Source organism: Oncorhynchus mykiss, chromosome 1 (assembly GCF_013265735.2).
Source record: "Oncorhynchus mykiss isolate Arlee chromosome 1, USDA_OmykA_1.1, whole genome shotgun sequence".
Lineage (NCBI taxonomy): Eukaryota > Metazoa > Chordata > Actinopteri > Salmoniformes > Salmonidae > Oncorhynchus > Oncorhynchus mykiss.
The window spans coordinates 79,159,653-79,176,620 of NC_048565.1; the positions used below are offsets into that span (position 1 = coordinate 79,159,653).

Sequence of the window (16,968 nt, forward strand, 5' to 3'; positions counted from 1 at the left end):
TGGGTAAAGATTACTCAGGCTTTTGACGCAGTGCCTGACTGTGCTATGTGCTCGTACTGCAAACATGCCTGCCGCCGAGAGAGACAGGGGTGGGTGTGTGTGTGTGTGTGTGTGTGTGTGTGTGTGTGTCAGTCAGTGAGGGGGAGGCAGCAGCTAGAAAAGGGGCAGGTGTTGTGTGTAGTCGAGAAAAAAGAGTGTTTGTATTTGTCACTCTGTAGGTTCCTAACTACCCAAGGCCACAGTTGCTGTCTTGGGGTCTGACTCAGCAGTCAGCACCTTAGGCCACATGGGTGTTCTGTGCTTCTCACTTTAAAATGCATTTAGGTGGGATAGCATTTAATGATGAGAAATCACATGCTATTCTACTCAATCTATTCTGTTCTGGAAGCATGGACAAATGTGAAGGTACTCCCTTCCTGTGGGGTTAGCCATATAATCCTCCTCCCACCTTTCACCAGCACAGCAGAGCTGCAGCTCGTTCACACTGACGCTCTTATCCTGACTGACACATAAAACCATGGCAACCATGGCAAATTCTCTTTGTGTAACCCCAGGAAACGAATGACCTTGAGAACATTCTGACATCCTGTCTCTGGGCTAGTGTGACAGGCATCATCCTTTTTTTGTCCACGCGTGTCTGTTCTTCCTCCTGTCATGTCATACACGTCATATGAACGTCTACGACCGTACATCTCTCTGAACAGAGACAAGCTTATTAACAGCCTGATATGACCAGTAGACATAATCATTTCCCCTCTTTTGCCTTGATACCAGTGGTAGCAATGTGTTACAAAAGCATTGTGTACCTTCTGGCAATAAAAAACCAAACTGAAAGGGTTTATTATCCTTCACCATGAGGTGTTAAATAACAATACACTTATTTTTCATTGCATCAGAGTGAATAGTACATAGGCCCCATGTAACCCTCTTTAAAATGTCTATGTGGAGTTTGCCTCGGTGAACATTAAATATTGAAGATAATAGCCCTCGTCTTTTATACTTGAAAAACGACTCTTTCAATTTGACCACAGAAGTCTCAGAAGAGGACGCAAATTAAGATTCACTAGATGTATGTTTCTAAATGTTATGACAGGTAGTTGGAGAAATATTTCAACATTGAACATATTTCGGGCGTGTTCTCTGATATAGGCCCTAGTCCAGTATCTTGGGGTTAGTTTAATCGTTAGACACAGATGCACCAACCCAAGCTCTCCGGACGTAATGTGAGCTGGACAGATGTCAGGCCACCGCCCCACATAGAATTTAATGGTTACTTTGGGTTGGAGTTCTTTGGCCCAAGGCCCAACACAGGCTTAAATTGCTATCCATACACAGTAAGCAAGGTCATTATCAAAGGCCTTAGTTCTGTTCCAAACAGCCAGTCAGTCCGGCAGTCTGTTAGAGATTAGAGACAGGCCCTAGGGCAGTGGGTCAAACCAGCACTGCCCACTAGTCTCATACCAGTCCAACAGACTTCTAAATGACTGAATCAATATTTAAAGCTGTTTAATGACAGTTCTCCCTCGTTTAGTGAGTACTTGGCTTTTGACATAATAGATGAAGACCGTGGAGAATCAATCAGTCAGCATGACTGCCTGTCTGTCAGAGTACCAGCAGCAGCATGGTGGTGTGCTGAACTAGGAGGAGCAGGGGATAAGCAGCTTTACTAGTCAGCTGATGACAAGGTTTCTGCTGATGGTGTGACGGTGTGTGCCTGGTTTCTGTATGTGCCTTCTTGTGTGTGAGCTTTAAAGTGTGCGTTTTGATGGGCATCCTGTTTTTATGATGGCCATATGAAAACCTTGTTGTTGCACATTCAACACACACACACACAGGACGGGTGATATCATCAAACGATGCTACATGAGACCCTTGCTTTGTCTATTGGTTTCACAAATTGATACTCTTTATATAACATCCCCACTGGGCATTCCTCTGTCTGTACCGTCGCTTCAGAGTAAACGGCTTCCCTGAAACTCTCTGGCTTAGCTATCGCATTGTGGAAGGAGAGGGGAAAGTATTCATGCATGGTTCTGCAGTGGTCCTTTTAAAGATGGCGTCTCCGTCTTCTTATGCAATCACTACTCATTCTGATGGTCATTGAAAACAATATGTACACTTTTTTTCAGGATATATAACATCCTGTGAACATCTGTAATAATAACTACTACTGTAATAACAAGTCACATTGCAACAACTCTTACTGTAATAACTCTTACTGTAACAACTCTTACTTTAATAACAACTCAAGCTGTAACAACTCATACTGTAGTAACTAATACTGTAATAACAACTCATACTGTACTGTAGTAACTCATACTGTAATAACAACTCATACGTTAATAACAACTCATACTGTAATAACAACTCATACTGTACTGTAGTAACGCATACTGTAATAACAACTCATACTTACTATAGTAACTCATACGGTAATAACAACTCATACTGTATTGTAGTAACTCATACTGTAATAACAACTCATAGTTACTGTAGTAACTAATACTGTAATAACAACTCATACTGTACTGTAGTAACTCATACTGTAATAACAACTCATACGTTAATAACAACTCATACTGTAATAACAACTCATACTGTACTGTAGTAACGCATACTGTAATAACAACTCATACTTACTATAGTAACTCATACGGTAATAACAACTCATACTGTATTGTAGTAACTCATACGGTAATAACAACTCATGGTAATAACAACTCATATGGTAATAACAACTCATACTGTACTGTAGTAACTCATACTGTAATAACAACTCATACTGTAATAACAACTCATAGTTACTGTAGTAACTCATACGGTAATAACAACTCATACTGTAATAACAACTCATACTGTAATAACTCATACGGTAATAACAACTCATACTGTAATAACAACTCATACTGTAGTAACTGATACTGTAATAACAACACATACTTACTGTAGTAACTCATACGCTAATAACAACTCATACTGTAATAAGGGAAAGGGGGATACCTAGTCAGTTGTACAACTGAATGTATTCAACTGAAATGTGTCTTCCGCATTTAACCCAACTCGAACTGTAATAACAACTAATACTGTAATAATAAGTATTTTTGATGTGTTCCTCCAGGAGACCCTCCAGCAGCTGGTGATGATGCCTCTCCCCAACGTGCTGGTGCTGGGCAGGAACCCTCTCAGTGGTACGTCTTCATCTGACTGACCTGCCAACAATGCACACTGTTACACTGGGAGTTCAGTGGGGAAATATTCCATCTTCTCACTGAGGATGTTAGTGTCCTGTATTAGAATACAGTGTAGACTCCTGCAGTGTAGACTCCTGCAGTGTAGACTCCTACAGTGTAGACTCCTGCAGTGTAGACTCCTGCAGTGTAGACTCCTGCAGTGTAGACTCCTGCAGTGTAGACTCCTACAGTGTAGACTCCTACAGTGTAGACCCCTACAGTGTAGACCCCTACAGTGTAGACCCCTACAGTGTAGACTCCTGCAGTGTAGACTCCTGCAGTGTAGACTCCTACAGTGTAGACTCCTACAGTGTAGACCCCTGCAGTGTAGACCCCTACAGTGTAGACTCCTACAGTGTAGACTCCTGCAGTGTAGACTCCTGCAGGGTAGACTCCTGCAGTGTAGACTCCTGCAGTGTAGACTCCTGCAGTGTAGACTCCTGCAGTGTAGACTCCTGCAGTGTAGACTCCTACAGTGTAGACTCCTACAGTGTAGACTCCTGCAGTGTAGACTCCTGCAGTGTAGACTCCTGCAGTGTAGACTCCTGCAGTGTAGACTCCTACAGTGTAGACTCCTGCAGTGTAGACTCCTGCAGTGTAGACTCCTGCAGTGTAGACTCCTGCAGTGTAGACTCCTGCAGTGTAGACTCCTACAGTGTAGACTCCTACATAATGTGAACCCTTTAGAACTTCATTATTATGCACCACACATCATGTAGGTCTGTTGCTTCATCTTGAAATCAGTTTTCCTCGTCCTTGTGGGCAGATGTCCTTTCCACCAGCTAGAATCGCTCTGTTCTCTTCATGGTAAGATATTGGGTTATTGGATAGTCATGTGAAACTAAGATAAAACCAGCCATTGATTGTGTTGTCAACATATTTGGATTTAGGAAACACATGATTTGTTTTATTTCAAATCAAATTTTATTGGTCACATATATATGGTTAGCAGATGATAATGTTCCGACAGTGCAGTAATATCTAATGTGTAATCTAACAATTCCACAACAACTACCTGATACACAAATCTAAGTAAAGGAATGGAATAAGAATATATACATAGAATTATATGGATGAGCAATGACAGAGTGGCATAGGCAAGATGCAATAGATGATATAAAATATGTTATATACATATGAGATGAGTAATGCAAGATATGTAAACATTATTAAAGTGGCATTAATAAAGTGACTAGTGTTCCATTAATTAAAGTGGCCAATGATTTCAAGTCTGTATGTAGGCAGCAGTCTCTCTGTGCTAGTGATGGCTGTTTAACAGTCTGATGGCCTTGAAATGGAAGCTGTTTTTCAGTCTCTCGGTCCCAGCTTTGATGCACCTGTACTTACCTCTCCTTATGGATGATAGCGGGGTGAACAGGCAGTGGCTCGGGTGGTTGTTGTCCTTGATGATCTTTATGGCCTTCCTGTGACATCGGGTGGTGTAGGTGTTCTGGAGGGCAGGTAGTTTGCCCCCGGTGATGCGTTGTGCAGACCGCAACACCCTCTGGAGAGCCTTGCTGTTGTGGGCAGTGCAGTTGACGTACCAGGCGGTGAGATGCTCTCAATCTGTAAAAGTTTGAGGGTTTTAGGTGACAAATAGTGGTGCAACGGAGCACACAACTCTCGGATCGGATCACGGTTTTGAGTCACGGATCGGATCATTTTTCGGATCAGCAAAAAAAAAAGGAGACGTTTAACTTTGCTTTCCATTTATTACTTAAAGAACACTTAAAGCAAGGAACTTTTCAATGTTGAAATAAAATATTCAAATAAAATATTAAATACTCAATTGTTAAATTAAAGTGCAATATGAGGCATGATACCTGCTTCCTTTGGACAATAGTGAATGAAAAAATAGCCCGTGTCCACTTCATCAGAAACAAGTAAAAAAAGAAAGAAAGGAAAAACAGACCTGATCTTATAACTTCACATTACTTTTCTAAAAGATGAGGATGTCTACATTGTCTGGGGAGAGGGGAGACCTCTTTACAGTCACTTTGTCTCCTGCCTCACTCGGAACTGAAGTGCCAGGCACAGCCAGGTAGCATCTTGCCACCATGACAATGTGAGGGTATTTACACTCATTGCTTTTCCACCATGCTAGTGGATCACCATCCACTGGAACGCTGCTTGCTGCCTTGTAGGATTCCACATCCTCTTTGATGGTGTTGGCAAACGTCTTGCCTGTGTCCTTACTCGCAAAGGTCTCCCCGAAAAGCTCCTTAATGGCTGAATTATTTTGTGGAGGAGATGCCTCTGAGTCTGCTCCTGTTGGCTCTGTGTCTTGACCCTGCAGAAAAAATTACTTGATCTATTTAACTAATTATTTATTTTCATATTTCATAGAACTATAATTGTGGCAATAATATTTAATAAAAGCCATTATTATTCCAAATAAAAAATGAATGATTCTAATAACAATAGCATAGACTAAGATTAGACTGCAGTATATTATTAAACACGTAATTCACTCTTATTATTTTCTTTACCTCTTCAGTGGCCACAATCTCAGTGGTGAGATCAATGAATGTCCTCCGGTGTAGGGCAGGTTCTAGGTGAGACAGGGACTTGAACAGATAGGGACTTGAACAGACAGGGACTTGAACGGACAGGGACTTGAACAGACAGGGACTTGAACGGACAGGGACTTGAACAGACAGGGACTTGAACGGACAGGGACTTGAACAGACAGGGACTTGAACGGACAGGGACTTGAACAGACAGGGACTTGAACGGACAGGGACTTGAACAGATAGGGACTTGAACAGACAGGGACTTGAACAGATAGGGACTTGAACAGACAGGGACTTGAACGGACAGGGACTTGAACAGACAGGGACTTGAACAGACAGAGGTCCACTCCTCTGTGGTGTAGTGAGCAGTCACAGTCACGTAGCTTTCCGTTACCCTGGAGGTCCACTCCTCTGTGGTGTAGTGAGCAGTCACAGTCACGTAGCTTTCCGTTACCCTGGAGGTCCACTCCTCTGTGGTGTAGTGAGCAGTCACAGTCACGTAGCTTTCTGTTACCCTGGAGGTCCACTCCTCTGTGGTGTAGTGAGCAGTCACAGTCACGTAGCTTTCCGTTACCCTGGAGGTCCACTCCTCTGTGGTGTAGTGAGCAGTCACAGTCACGTAGCTTTCTGTTACCCTGGAGGTCCACTCCTCTGTGGTGTAGTGAGCAGTCACAGTCACGTAGCTTTCTGTTACCCTGGAGGTCCACTCCTCTGTGGTGTAGTGAGCAGTCACAGTCACGTAGCTTTCCGTTACCCTGGAGGTCCACTCCTCTGTGGTGTAGTGAGCAGTCACAGTCACGTAGCTTTCTGTTGCCCTGGAGGTCCACTCCTCTGTGGTGTAGTGAGCAGTCACAGTCATGTAGCTTTCTGTTACCCTGGAGGTCCACTCCTCTGTGGTGTAGTGAGCAGTCACAGTCACGTAGCTTTCCGTTACCCTGGAGGTCCACTCCTTTGTGGTGTAGTGAGCAGTCACAGTCACGTAGCTTTCCGTTACCCTGGAGGTCCACTCCTCTGTGGTGTAGTGAGCAGTCACAGTCACATAGCTTTCTGTTGCCCTGGAGGTCCACTCCTCTGTGGTGTAGTGAGCAGTCACAGTCACGTAGCTTTCCGTTGCCCTGGAGGACCACCCGTCTGTGGTGAGGGCAACAGAGGGTGACTTGGATAATTAGTCGACAATTCTGATATTTTCCTGTTCATAAAGATCTGGTAAGATCTTCATACTGAGGTGGGTGCGGCAGGGGATTTCATAGCGTGACTCAAGCACTTTCACCATATGTTGAAACCCTTTGTTTTCCACTACAGCGTATGTATGGCCTCATGTCTGCAGCGATAAACATCCCAATAGATTTGGTGATGGCTTCAGCCCGGTCTGATTCTGCAGCAAAGGGCTTAAATGTCGCAGTGAGAAGTTGTTGTCTCTTGGCTGAGTTGGTTCCCGTCACTGACACACCAGGGTGACGACGCTTTAAATGTGTGGCCACGCTCCATGTATATCCATGATTATACGGCTTTGTTGTGGCACAATGCCTACACACCGTAATGGTGTTGTCCACCACCCTTCTTCCGACATCATATTTGACAGGGAAGCCTAAATGCTCCTATACATGAGACTTAATGAAGCGGGAGGCGTTTCCAGTTCTCCAGCTCCTCCCACTAGCCATGGCTGTCACCGCTATTTTTTCTTCTTTGCTTTTTGCAATGCGAGCATCCAGGTTTGATTCTTTGGGATTCAACATGCCCCGTTCACGTGAACAGAACACACAACTGCTTTAAAAAAAATATCTAATCAACCTTCAGGCTTCAGAGTGAAACACAGCATCTGTCTTGTCTTTATCTTTTCACTGCAACTCTGCATGGAGATGTAGGGAATTATGACTTTAAAAAGTAACAGCGGCAGTAAAACTGTATTTCACACTATGATGGTTAAACTTTGCAATTGATGCGCGGTCCACGTGCGTGCCGAACCGTTGCGGGGGTGATACGTACGGATCAACTATGGTCCATTACACCACTAGTGACAAGCCACATTTCTTCAGGCTCCTGAGGTTGAAGACGCACTGTTGTGCCTTCTTCACCACACTGTCTGTGTGGGTGAGGTGCATGCAAAGGAACTTCAAACTTTCCACCTTCTCCACTACTGTCCCGTCGATGTGGATAGGGGGCTGCTCCCTCTGCTGTTTCCTGAAGTCCACGATCATCTCCTTTGTTTTGTTGACATTGAGTGAGAGGCAAGTCAGTTAAGAACAAATTCTTATTTACAATGACTGCCTACCCCGGCCAAACCCTAACCTGGACAACGCTGGGCCAATTGTGTGCCGCCCTATGGGACTCCCAATCACATTATGCCTGTTTGTTGAATCTTGAATGAGCTACTGTGAAAAATAGCTAGTATCTTTCTCTAGAGTCAAGACCCAGACAACACAGCCATGTCATGTCATAATGTGATTGGGAGTGTGCAAAATATTATCAGACCAACTCAGTCCTGAACCACAACATGCAGCATTCCAGTATTTTTCCTGTGACCTTTGACCCTAGCGGTGTGCAGCGGCAATAGTAGCTGGAGCCATCTGAAAGTGATTGCCCATGTGGCTTTTATTATGAAGTTATTAAGGCTCTGTGGGGGATGGGAATCCAGAATCCACCCTGGACTATTAACCCACTCTGTTACTAAACACTACAAAACCCCACTCTCTCATCTGGTTCCCTCTCCCCTTGGGTGCCCCCTACCCCAGACTGTCTGTTGGCCACAGACACAGTCTTCCACACTGAATATCCCTTCAATTCAGTCTGATCCTGCTTCAAAAGAGAAGCACTTAGACCAGCTAGAACACAATGTGCCCCTGAAGGCTAATCTCCTGTTCAATGAAGACTACTGTAAGGCGTTGTTTGTCTTTATAGTAAACCTACTTCTCCTTTGGTTTAACAATCAAGCCTTCATTTCAGAGAAAGGGTATGAGTCTCAGTTTCCTGCCTTGTAGAAAGTAGTTTGCACGTACTTTGTATTGCTGACATTGTAACATTCTAGTGTGGTCATTTAGATGCCAGAGAAGTGTCCCTTTTCAGGAACAACAACTGTAAGGAGACAACTGCTCTCCAATGGCAGGTGGAGGCAGGCCAGACTGACGGTCACCAGCAACACTGTGTGGGGTTGTGGGAAAGTCATGAAACTTACAGTCACATTTAGAAGCCTGAAGATGGTTAGAAGACCTAGGGAGTGGTGAGAGTAGGGAAAATAGGTGAATAGGAAATCAGTTTCAGTGGTTAAAAGTGAAATTTAGCTAAAGTATTTCTTATCAGAGGAACCATGTGTAGTCCCTGACCCACAGATATACTGACCCACATTATACAGTAGATATACTGACCCACATTATACTGTAGATATACTGACCCACATTATACAGAAGATATACCGACCCACATTATACTGTAGATATACTGACCCACACTATACTGTAGATATACTGACCCACATTATACTGTAGATATACTGACCCGCACTATAGATAGACTGATCCACATTATACTGTAGATATACTGACCCACACTATACTGTAGATATACTGACCCACACTATACTGTAGATATACTGACCCACATTATACTGTAGATATACTGACCCACACTATAGATATACTGACCCACATTATACTGTAGATATACAGACCCACATTATAGATATACTGACCCACATTATACTGTAGATATACTGACCCACACTATAGATATACTGACCCACATTATACTGTAGATATACTGACCCACACTATAGATATACTGACCCACATATATATACTGACCCACATTATACTGTAGATATACTGACCCACACTATACTGTAGATATACTGACCCGCACTATAGATATACTGACCCACACTATACTGTAGATATACTGACCCACACTATAGATATACTGACCCACATTATACTGTAGATATACTGACCCACACTATAGATATACTGACCCACATATATATACTGACCCACACTATACTGTAGATATACTGACCCACACTATAGATATACTGACCCACATATATATACTGACCCACACTATACTGTAGATATACTGACCCACACTATAGATATACTGATCCACATATATATACTGACCCACATTATACTGTAGATATACTGACCCACACTATAGATATACTGACCCACATATATATACTGACCCACACTATACTGTAGATATACTGACCCACACTATACTGTAGATATACTGACCACATTATAGATAGTGAATAACAGTGATTGGGTCAATTGGCATTGACAAAATAGATATTGTCATTGTGATGAAAATGACTAATATGATGATATGAAATGACAGAGAAGCCAGGGCCACAGTAGACTTGTACTGTCGTCCACCAGAGGAAACGTGTGGTCCAGTGTCACTCAGAGGCCTTGGGTCCCTGCTCCCCGGAAGAAGCCCCATCACCAGGTTCCTGTGAACAATAGCTGGGCAGGAAGGAATGCAACTCTAAAGGGTTCGTCACTGTCCGTGCGCCCCTGTGAGTTTCCTGCCAGGAACAAGGGAGTGTAGTGATGGAGGGAAGGAGGAGGGAAGGAACCCCACTAGGCACGTAGAGCACTATGATAACAAAGCCTGGGGAGCCAACCCTCTGTCTGCTGAGCCAGGGCTGCTCAAGGGGACATCTTCTACTTTAAACCTCCTCTTCTCTTCTTGCCCCTTCTCTCCTCTTTATTTCTCTCTCATTCTCTCGCCACATCTTTCTCTTTCTTGCTCTCCCCATCTCTCTCTCTCGCGCGCTCGCTCGCTCACTCTCACTTTCTCTCGCTATCTCTTCAGACATGCTTGGTTCAGTCAGCCTCTTTAAATTATTCATCCAGTGCCTGCCTGCTCCTTATCTTTAGCGCTCAAGAAGATTTGCCTTTCCAAATCACTATACAGGCTTTCAGTTAGAGGAAACAGCATTTAGAAGGCATTTGTTACTGCTGGCATTCTATACTCCGACTAGAAATCTAGAACGGCTACTCTCTATTTCCCTTATAGATATTGATTAGCTTTGATAATGTATTGTGAGCATGGGCCTTAAAACCATCTAATCGTCGTCTGTTCCACCCTTATCCTGGCTATCAGAATATTATTTGAGTTCCTCACTGCGACCTTAACACTTAAAATGGAAGTTCACACGTTTACACGTCAACTTTTCCCTCTTACTGTGATTGTAGTTGCACTGCTCTCATAACAGACCTACTTCTCTCAATTGATATTCTGAGGCAGTTCCTGTTCTGGACCGAGGAGGTTGCAAATATAGGCCAGTTACAGTTATTTTTATTACTAATGGTACTTCAGTCTGGGCCAAAAACATCCTGTTAGTTTAGCTGAGATTTATGTGTGATCCTCTAGATGTCCTGTGTGTACATCTGTAAGAAATCCACATGGAATGAGATAAATCTTGTCTTCAAAGAGGATGCCATTAGGATTGGTGAAACTGTTCTGTCACGATCAGTTGTTGATTCGTTACAGATATATAATAATAATAATAATAATAATATATTATTATATAAGATATAGCTCAGCTGAAGTGTTGCTAGTGATTAATGTTTATCATGGTTTTTATCATTAGTGGACTTGGCACTATAAGCAGTACATTTATCACCGCCTCTTGGAAGCGTATATTCTATTGTATAGACTACACCAATAACCTTCTAAACTCACTACCTCTGCTGTCACTAGACACCCAACATCTGCACCCACATGGAGAAGACGGATGCACCATAGCATACACTTACAACAGGATCTTGCCATTGATATTATGGCTGTCCGTAAAGATGTTTTATCTACTGGTGGGGATTTACAGTAGTTATAATTGCTGTGTGGCCCTTTTTCTGAATAAACATGCCTGGTTGTCTAAGCCTGTTGTTAGTAATCTGTGTTTATGGCCCAGCTCCGCTCTCTACCCCTGGGGCTGATGAGCTTAACACACACAAACGCACAGAGAGAAAAACAAACCACCTGGCTCATTATTTTACAGTATAATCCTACAGATTATTACCTCAGCCTTGGTGAGCTTCCTAACAGCTGTTTTCTCATTTCATCTATGTGTGGCTTGGCATCATATGATACCTAGCGGATTGGATGGCTGAAAAATACAGTACAGTCTTTTTGGTTGGGGACAGCAAGCATTACCGGGTTTACAATAGGGTTACCTGAATGGCTCATCTCGTGGCTGTAGTACGCATCCAATCTGTGAGACCGCAGGGGCAGTTATCTTTTTAGCCTTTTGCGAAAGTTCATGGGATTTGGTTATGAAATGGATTTGAAACTAGGGGCAAATCCCTGGGAAGTTTAACAGCTACAGTCGAATATAAAATGTGTAAAAAGTGTAATCAAATCGATGCTAGTATATTGGTTATCAATGGTAGTAAAACGCTAATTGACGACCTCTTTGTGTCTGCAGAGCAAGGACTGGAGGAGATGAGGAAGCTTTTGTTGCTGTTGCTTGGCTGTGCCGTCCAGGTAAGTCTTAGACTCGTCACCACCTTAATCATCTGTCAGCAGTCTACCATTACCTACCTCCTGTAGGATGAACCATCTATCTACTACTGTTATAAGTAGCTCTTACTCACTAGTTCCTGAACATCTATAACCCTCGGCATTATTGTTCAGACAAGTGTTAACACAGCTACAGTTTATATGAGTAATGTGAGCCAAATTTGTCATTCTCTCTCAGACTAGCTTTAGTTCCCCGTTTCCTCTTCCTCGGCAGTTGGCACTGCGACAGGTGGTCTGTCCTGGCTGTCCTGGTAGCAGGTCAGAGAGGGGTCAGAGGGGCTGCTCCCTGGGAGGCCCTGTCTGCCCTGAGCCTGGCTGGAGTAACGATGACGATGCATCATACATAACCAGCGCCCTAGCAAGAGAGATGCTAACCTCACACTGTCGTTCTCGTTCACACTTAGCTCACTGTTCAGGGGCTCTGAACAGGCTACTTCTCAAAGACTCCTTAAGGGAAATATGTATCCGTGAAGTCAATGTTTTTTTTCCCATCATGATTTGATTACAGGTTAAAGGCATATAAAATAATAGTTATTGCAAAATGTCTGCATTTTTGAAGCAGACAGTCCTATCTCCCTTACTCTCATCAACAAGAAAGAACAAAGTAGCTGCTCACAACGCATGGTTACCAAATAATATAATAAGAGAATACCTACACATTCCTTCAGACATCGCTTTCCTTAAAGCCAACCAATCACAACTCAGGCCATTCTCCTGTGTTTCGGAAGCTGACCTCAGGAAGACCTCTACAATGTTCCACTCAGTCTCCAGACTGTCATCCTAACCCCAAACTGCCTCTTTTTGTTTGCAGTGTGAGAAGAAAGAGGAGTACATCGAGAGGATCCAGACCTTAGACTTTGACACAAAAGCTGCCATAGCATCTCACATCCAAGAGGTATGAGAAAAAAACACATTTTTGTGAGGGCATCTAGTTAAAACATAAACCCTGAGACCTCTTGTGTTTGTTTTGGGCCAGTTTGTTATGTAACAGCTCAGACACACTAGTAGGATAGTCAAACATTTGCCTGCAGAGAGCACTTAGCATCTCTGAACAGAGTATCGGCAGTCAATCGCTTGTTTATTCACACAGCAAAGACCTTGGAAGTCGTCAGACATTCAGCCTTAAAATACTCCTAACCAGAAGGTGACGCTAGCGTTGTTTGGCAATGCATGTCTGTGTGTGTTGCTTATGGTCTAGATTCCAAGCTAGCTGCGCTAATGTTGCAATTTTGTAGAAAGCTCTTGTTGATACTAGCCAGATGGCCACAGCTAGATAACTAACTAGCAAGATGACGAAGAAACATTTTCAAATCACTCTCCGTAATCCAACACTGCCAGTGCCAGTGCAGCACAACATAACTAGCTAGCTAAGGACACTGCACTAACTTGGCAGCTAACACAGGCAGCTGTTTCATGGAAACTAGCTAATCCATTGTGATTTTAATTATAATGTCAACTCTAGCTACGGTGGTTAGCTAGCTTGGAGGAAGTATTTAGTGTTGTGTGCATTGCATCTGTGCACTTAGCTAGCTACCATCCCATAGCCTACATTGCATATTGAGTGTGACTGGCTCATCCGTGGATGTACAGAAAATGCCCTCTTTCCTTTTTTAAATGTATTGGCTACTCCACGTACGGGTTCATGCGCTCTGATTGGCCCAAAGTCAAGTTGTTGGTCACTGATGAGCGTTTGCGATTCTACAAGTAGAAACGGTAGGGTCGTTGCTACCAGGTCAGCACGTAGCAGATACCGCTTTTGTTCTAGCAAGAGAAGGAACGTCCTCCCACTGTGATAAGTACCCTTCAGCATTCTTTCAGCATCCTGTGTGTTTCATGCTTAAAGACACTTGAGTTATTGTAGGACAGATCTGTGAGTTTATCAGCCAAATTTACATTACTGCCCTTCACAGCTGTTTGAGTTAAAGTAGTTGGCTCTCTATTGCTGTCAACACACCTGGGTCTCTGTGTATTGGCTGGCAGAGTGAGATGACTCTATGCTGTTGTTTTGAAGGTGACCCACAACCAGGAGAATGTTGTGGACCTGCAGTGGCTGGATGGGGGCGAGCTGCCCCCAGAGGACCTGGACTCCTTCTCCAGGAACATGGCCTTTCATCTCAAACGCATAGTGGACGAGAGAGACGACCAGCTGGAGGTACATGTCTGAAACATTGGTGCCTTTTTAACTCACCCCACAAGAGAGTACATAAAAGGTTGTCTTAATGAAGAAGGGTGGAAAATTGTTAACAATCTATATAGAGTCTGGATGGTGTCTGTCTGTGCATTTATATGGCATGTGTGTGAGTTGAACCTAGAGCAGTCTGATTAAGCATGGCCCACCCATACAACTGCCATGGCCTGGTAGAGCAGCAGTCCCAGCATTCTATTGGCCAGGGGGGCGGACAGGGGAGGGGGGTGGGGTGATAATGATCTCCAGATCTCCTCTGGAAACCAGACGCTCTTCATTAAAAGCCCATTTCCTTGCATGGCCACTGGGTTATAAACGGAGGAGGGTAGTGGGGTGAACTAAAATGACGATGATGGGAAGATATTGTTTGATTTCCTCTCTTTTTCACAGACCATTTACCCAATGTTTTTTCCCACTCTTATCTTCAAACCCAGCCCAATTCACCTTTAAACCGTAACAGCATTAGGCCAATTAGTACTTGGCTTTTCATTATGTTTGGGGTTTCCATTTAAGTAACTGGTCCCGGTGTCTAGGGACTGCTGCTTCTTCCCTCAGAGGCCCGTCCTAATCGGAGTCATTTCCCTAAGCTCACACCTCCCAGACTGAGCAGACAGAAAAGCAGGGCAGCCTGACGCAACATATGTAGTGCAAACCACACCCTCGGTATACTCAATCTTCAATACCCTGCCTGACAACTACTTTGACCATCAGCAATTTGTTAGATGACTTGGGCCGATCATTTCAAGTAAGGAAGGCGTGACACATGTCTCAGGTATACACTTTGTGTATAAACATGTATATTGAGATGCACCCCTTTTGCCCTCAGAACAGCCTCATTTTGCTGGGGCATGGACTCTACAAGTTGTCAAAAATGTTTCACATGTTGACTCCAATGCTTCCCAAAGTTGTGTCAAGTTGGCTGGATGTCCTTTGGGTGGTGGACCATTCTTGATACACACGGGATCTGTTGAGCGTGAAAAACCCAGTAGCGTTGCAGTTCTTAACACACTGGCTCCTACTACCATACCCCGTTCAAAGGCACTTAAATATTTTGTCTTGCCCTCTGAATGGCACACATCCATGTTTCAATTGTCTTAAGAATCCTTCTTTAACCTGTCTCCTCCCCTTCATCTACACTGATTTGAAGTGGATTTAACAAGTGACATCAATAAGGGATCATAGCTTTCACCTTTATTCACCTGGTCAGTCTATGTCATGGACAGAGCAGGTGTTCCTAATGTGTTGTACACTCGGTGTATATGATGTGTGTAGGATACATGATCATAGCCAAGGTCTGTGAGTTGTGTTGTGTCCTTCCAGACCATCGTGGAGCTGACCCAGGAGAGGGACTGTGGACTGTACTCTCCCCAGCCGTTCTGTGCCCAGTCGCCCAACGACTCGCCCAGCATGCGCCGCACAGAGAGCCGGCAGCACCTGTCTGTGGAGCTGGCCGACGCCAAGGCCAAGATCAGACGTCTGCGCCAGGAGCTGTAAGTTCCCCCGTTGGCCTTTCACCAGCTCTGTACGCACCCCATTGGCCCTTCTGAGTAAGTCTGTAGTGGTAGACTGCAAAATGTCTGTTGGATCTCTAAACACACCATTGGTTCTCACAAGTTGTGTAAGCTTCCTACAGGTATCCTATAAGTACTGTGGGTGTCCCATGTACTGTCTAGCAGAGTGTCTAAATTTGACACTGCATTCAGGCAGTTAACCCACTGTTCCTAGGCTGTCATTGTAAATAAGAATTTGTTCTTAACTGACTTGCCTAGTTAAATAAAGGTCAAATAAAATAAAAAATTCACCTGCTGCTTTCCCAGAACTGTGTGCCATTGGAGCTGGGAGCCGTGACTCAGCTCTCTCTCTGTCTTTTGAGGAGTATCTTGTTCTCTGTTTTCCAGTTCATATAGCACTCTAACGCTGACCGGAGAGAACAGCAAAAGCAGGACACTAATTGCGGAGCTAAAAATCATTACATGTCAGGGGTATTGTTCGAGGAGAAAACATTTCCTGCAGCCTCTCAATAAGACACAAGTGGTTCTATGCTACTGTTTTGGTGTGATAGTGCTCAACCTTTTTGCAGTGTCATAATCAACTTCCTCTTCAGAGTCCATTAGCCTTGGCAGAGACGAAGGCCAGTGGTCAGTTTATGAAAGGGAGGGGTTGTTACGATAAGCTTTCTTTGTTTCAGGGGGAAGTGTTTAAGAATGCACAAACTAAGCTGCTGACTCTGTGGATTCTCTTCATCAAGTCCATCAAAAGATTGAAATGGTTTGTCCAGTAATGCTGTTGGCATTCGAACCAGTTCTGAGGTATCGGGCATTTTACGATGATCATACCTCCAGAAGATATCAGTGAAGCTGCTAGTGTTGTACCCGACTAAAAAATGCACTGAGCTTGTCTGATGCTTTAAGCACACTGAAATAATTAGGACAAATGACTCAAGAGGGAGCCAGACCTCAAGATAACCAGAAGAAAAAACTGTTAGCTCCTTCTGGTGCTGCTGACCTTTGCAGATTCT

The 16,968-nt window shown here is 43.8% G+C and overlaps 1 protein-coding gene across 5 annotated transcripts in view; it reads left to right on the forward strand.

Moving 5' to 3' along the window:
• LOC110530085 (girdin) overlaps positions 1 to 16,968 on the forward strand; it is an 80,596-nt gene that overhangs the window by 32,848 nt on the left and 30,780 nt on the right. For all 5 annotated transcript variants that reach the window (XM_036986199.1, XM_036986194.1, XM_036986209.1 and 2 more), the window contains exons 4-8: positions 3,119 to 3,188; positions 12,171 to 12,229; positions 13,077 to 13,160; positions 14,277 to 14,417; positions 15,771 to 15,940. In XM_036986199.1, the coding sequence (XP_036842094.1) occupies positions 3,119 to 3,188; positions 12,171 to 12,229; positions 13,077 to 13,160; positions 14,277 to 14,417; positions 15,771 to 15,940 (524 nt within the window). The remainder of the gene's footprint in view (positions 1 to 3,118; positions 3,189 to 12,170; positions 12,230 to 13,076; positions 13,161 to 14,276; positions 14,418 to 15,770; positions 15,941 to 16,968) is intronic.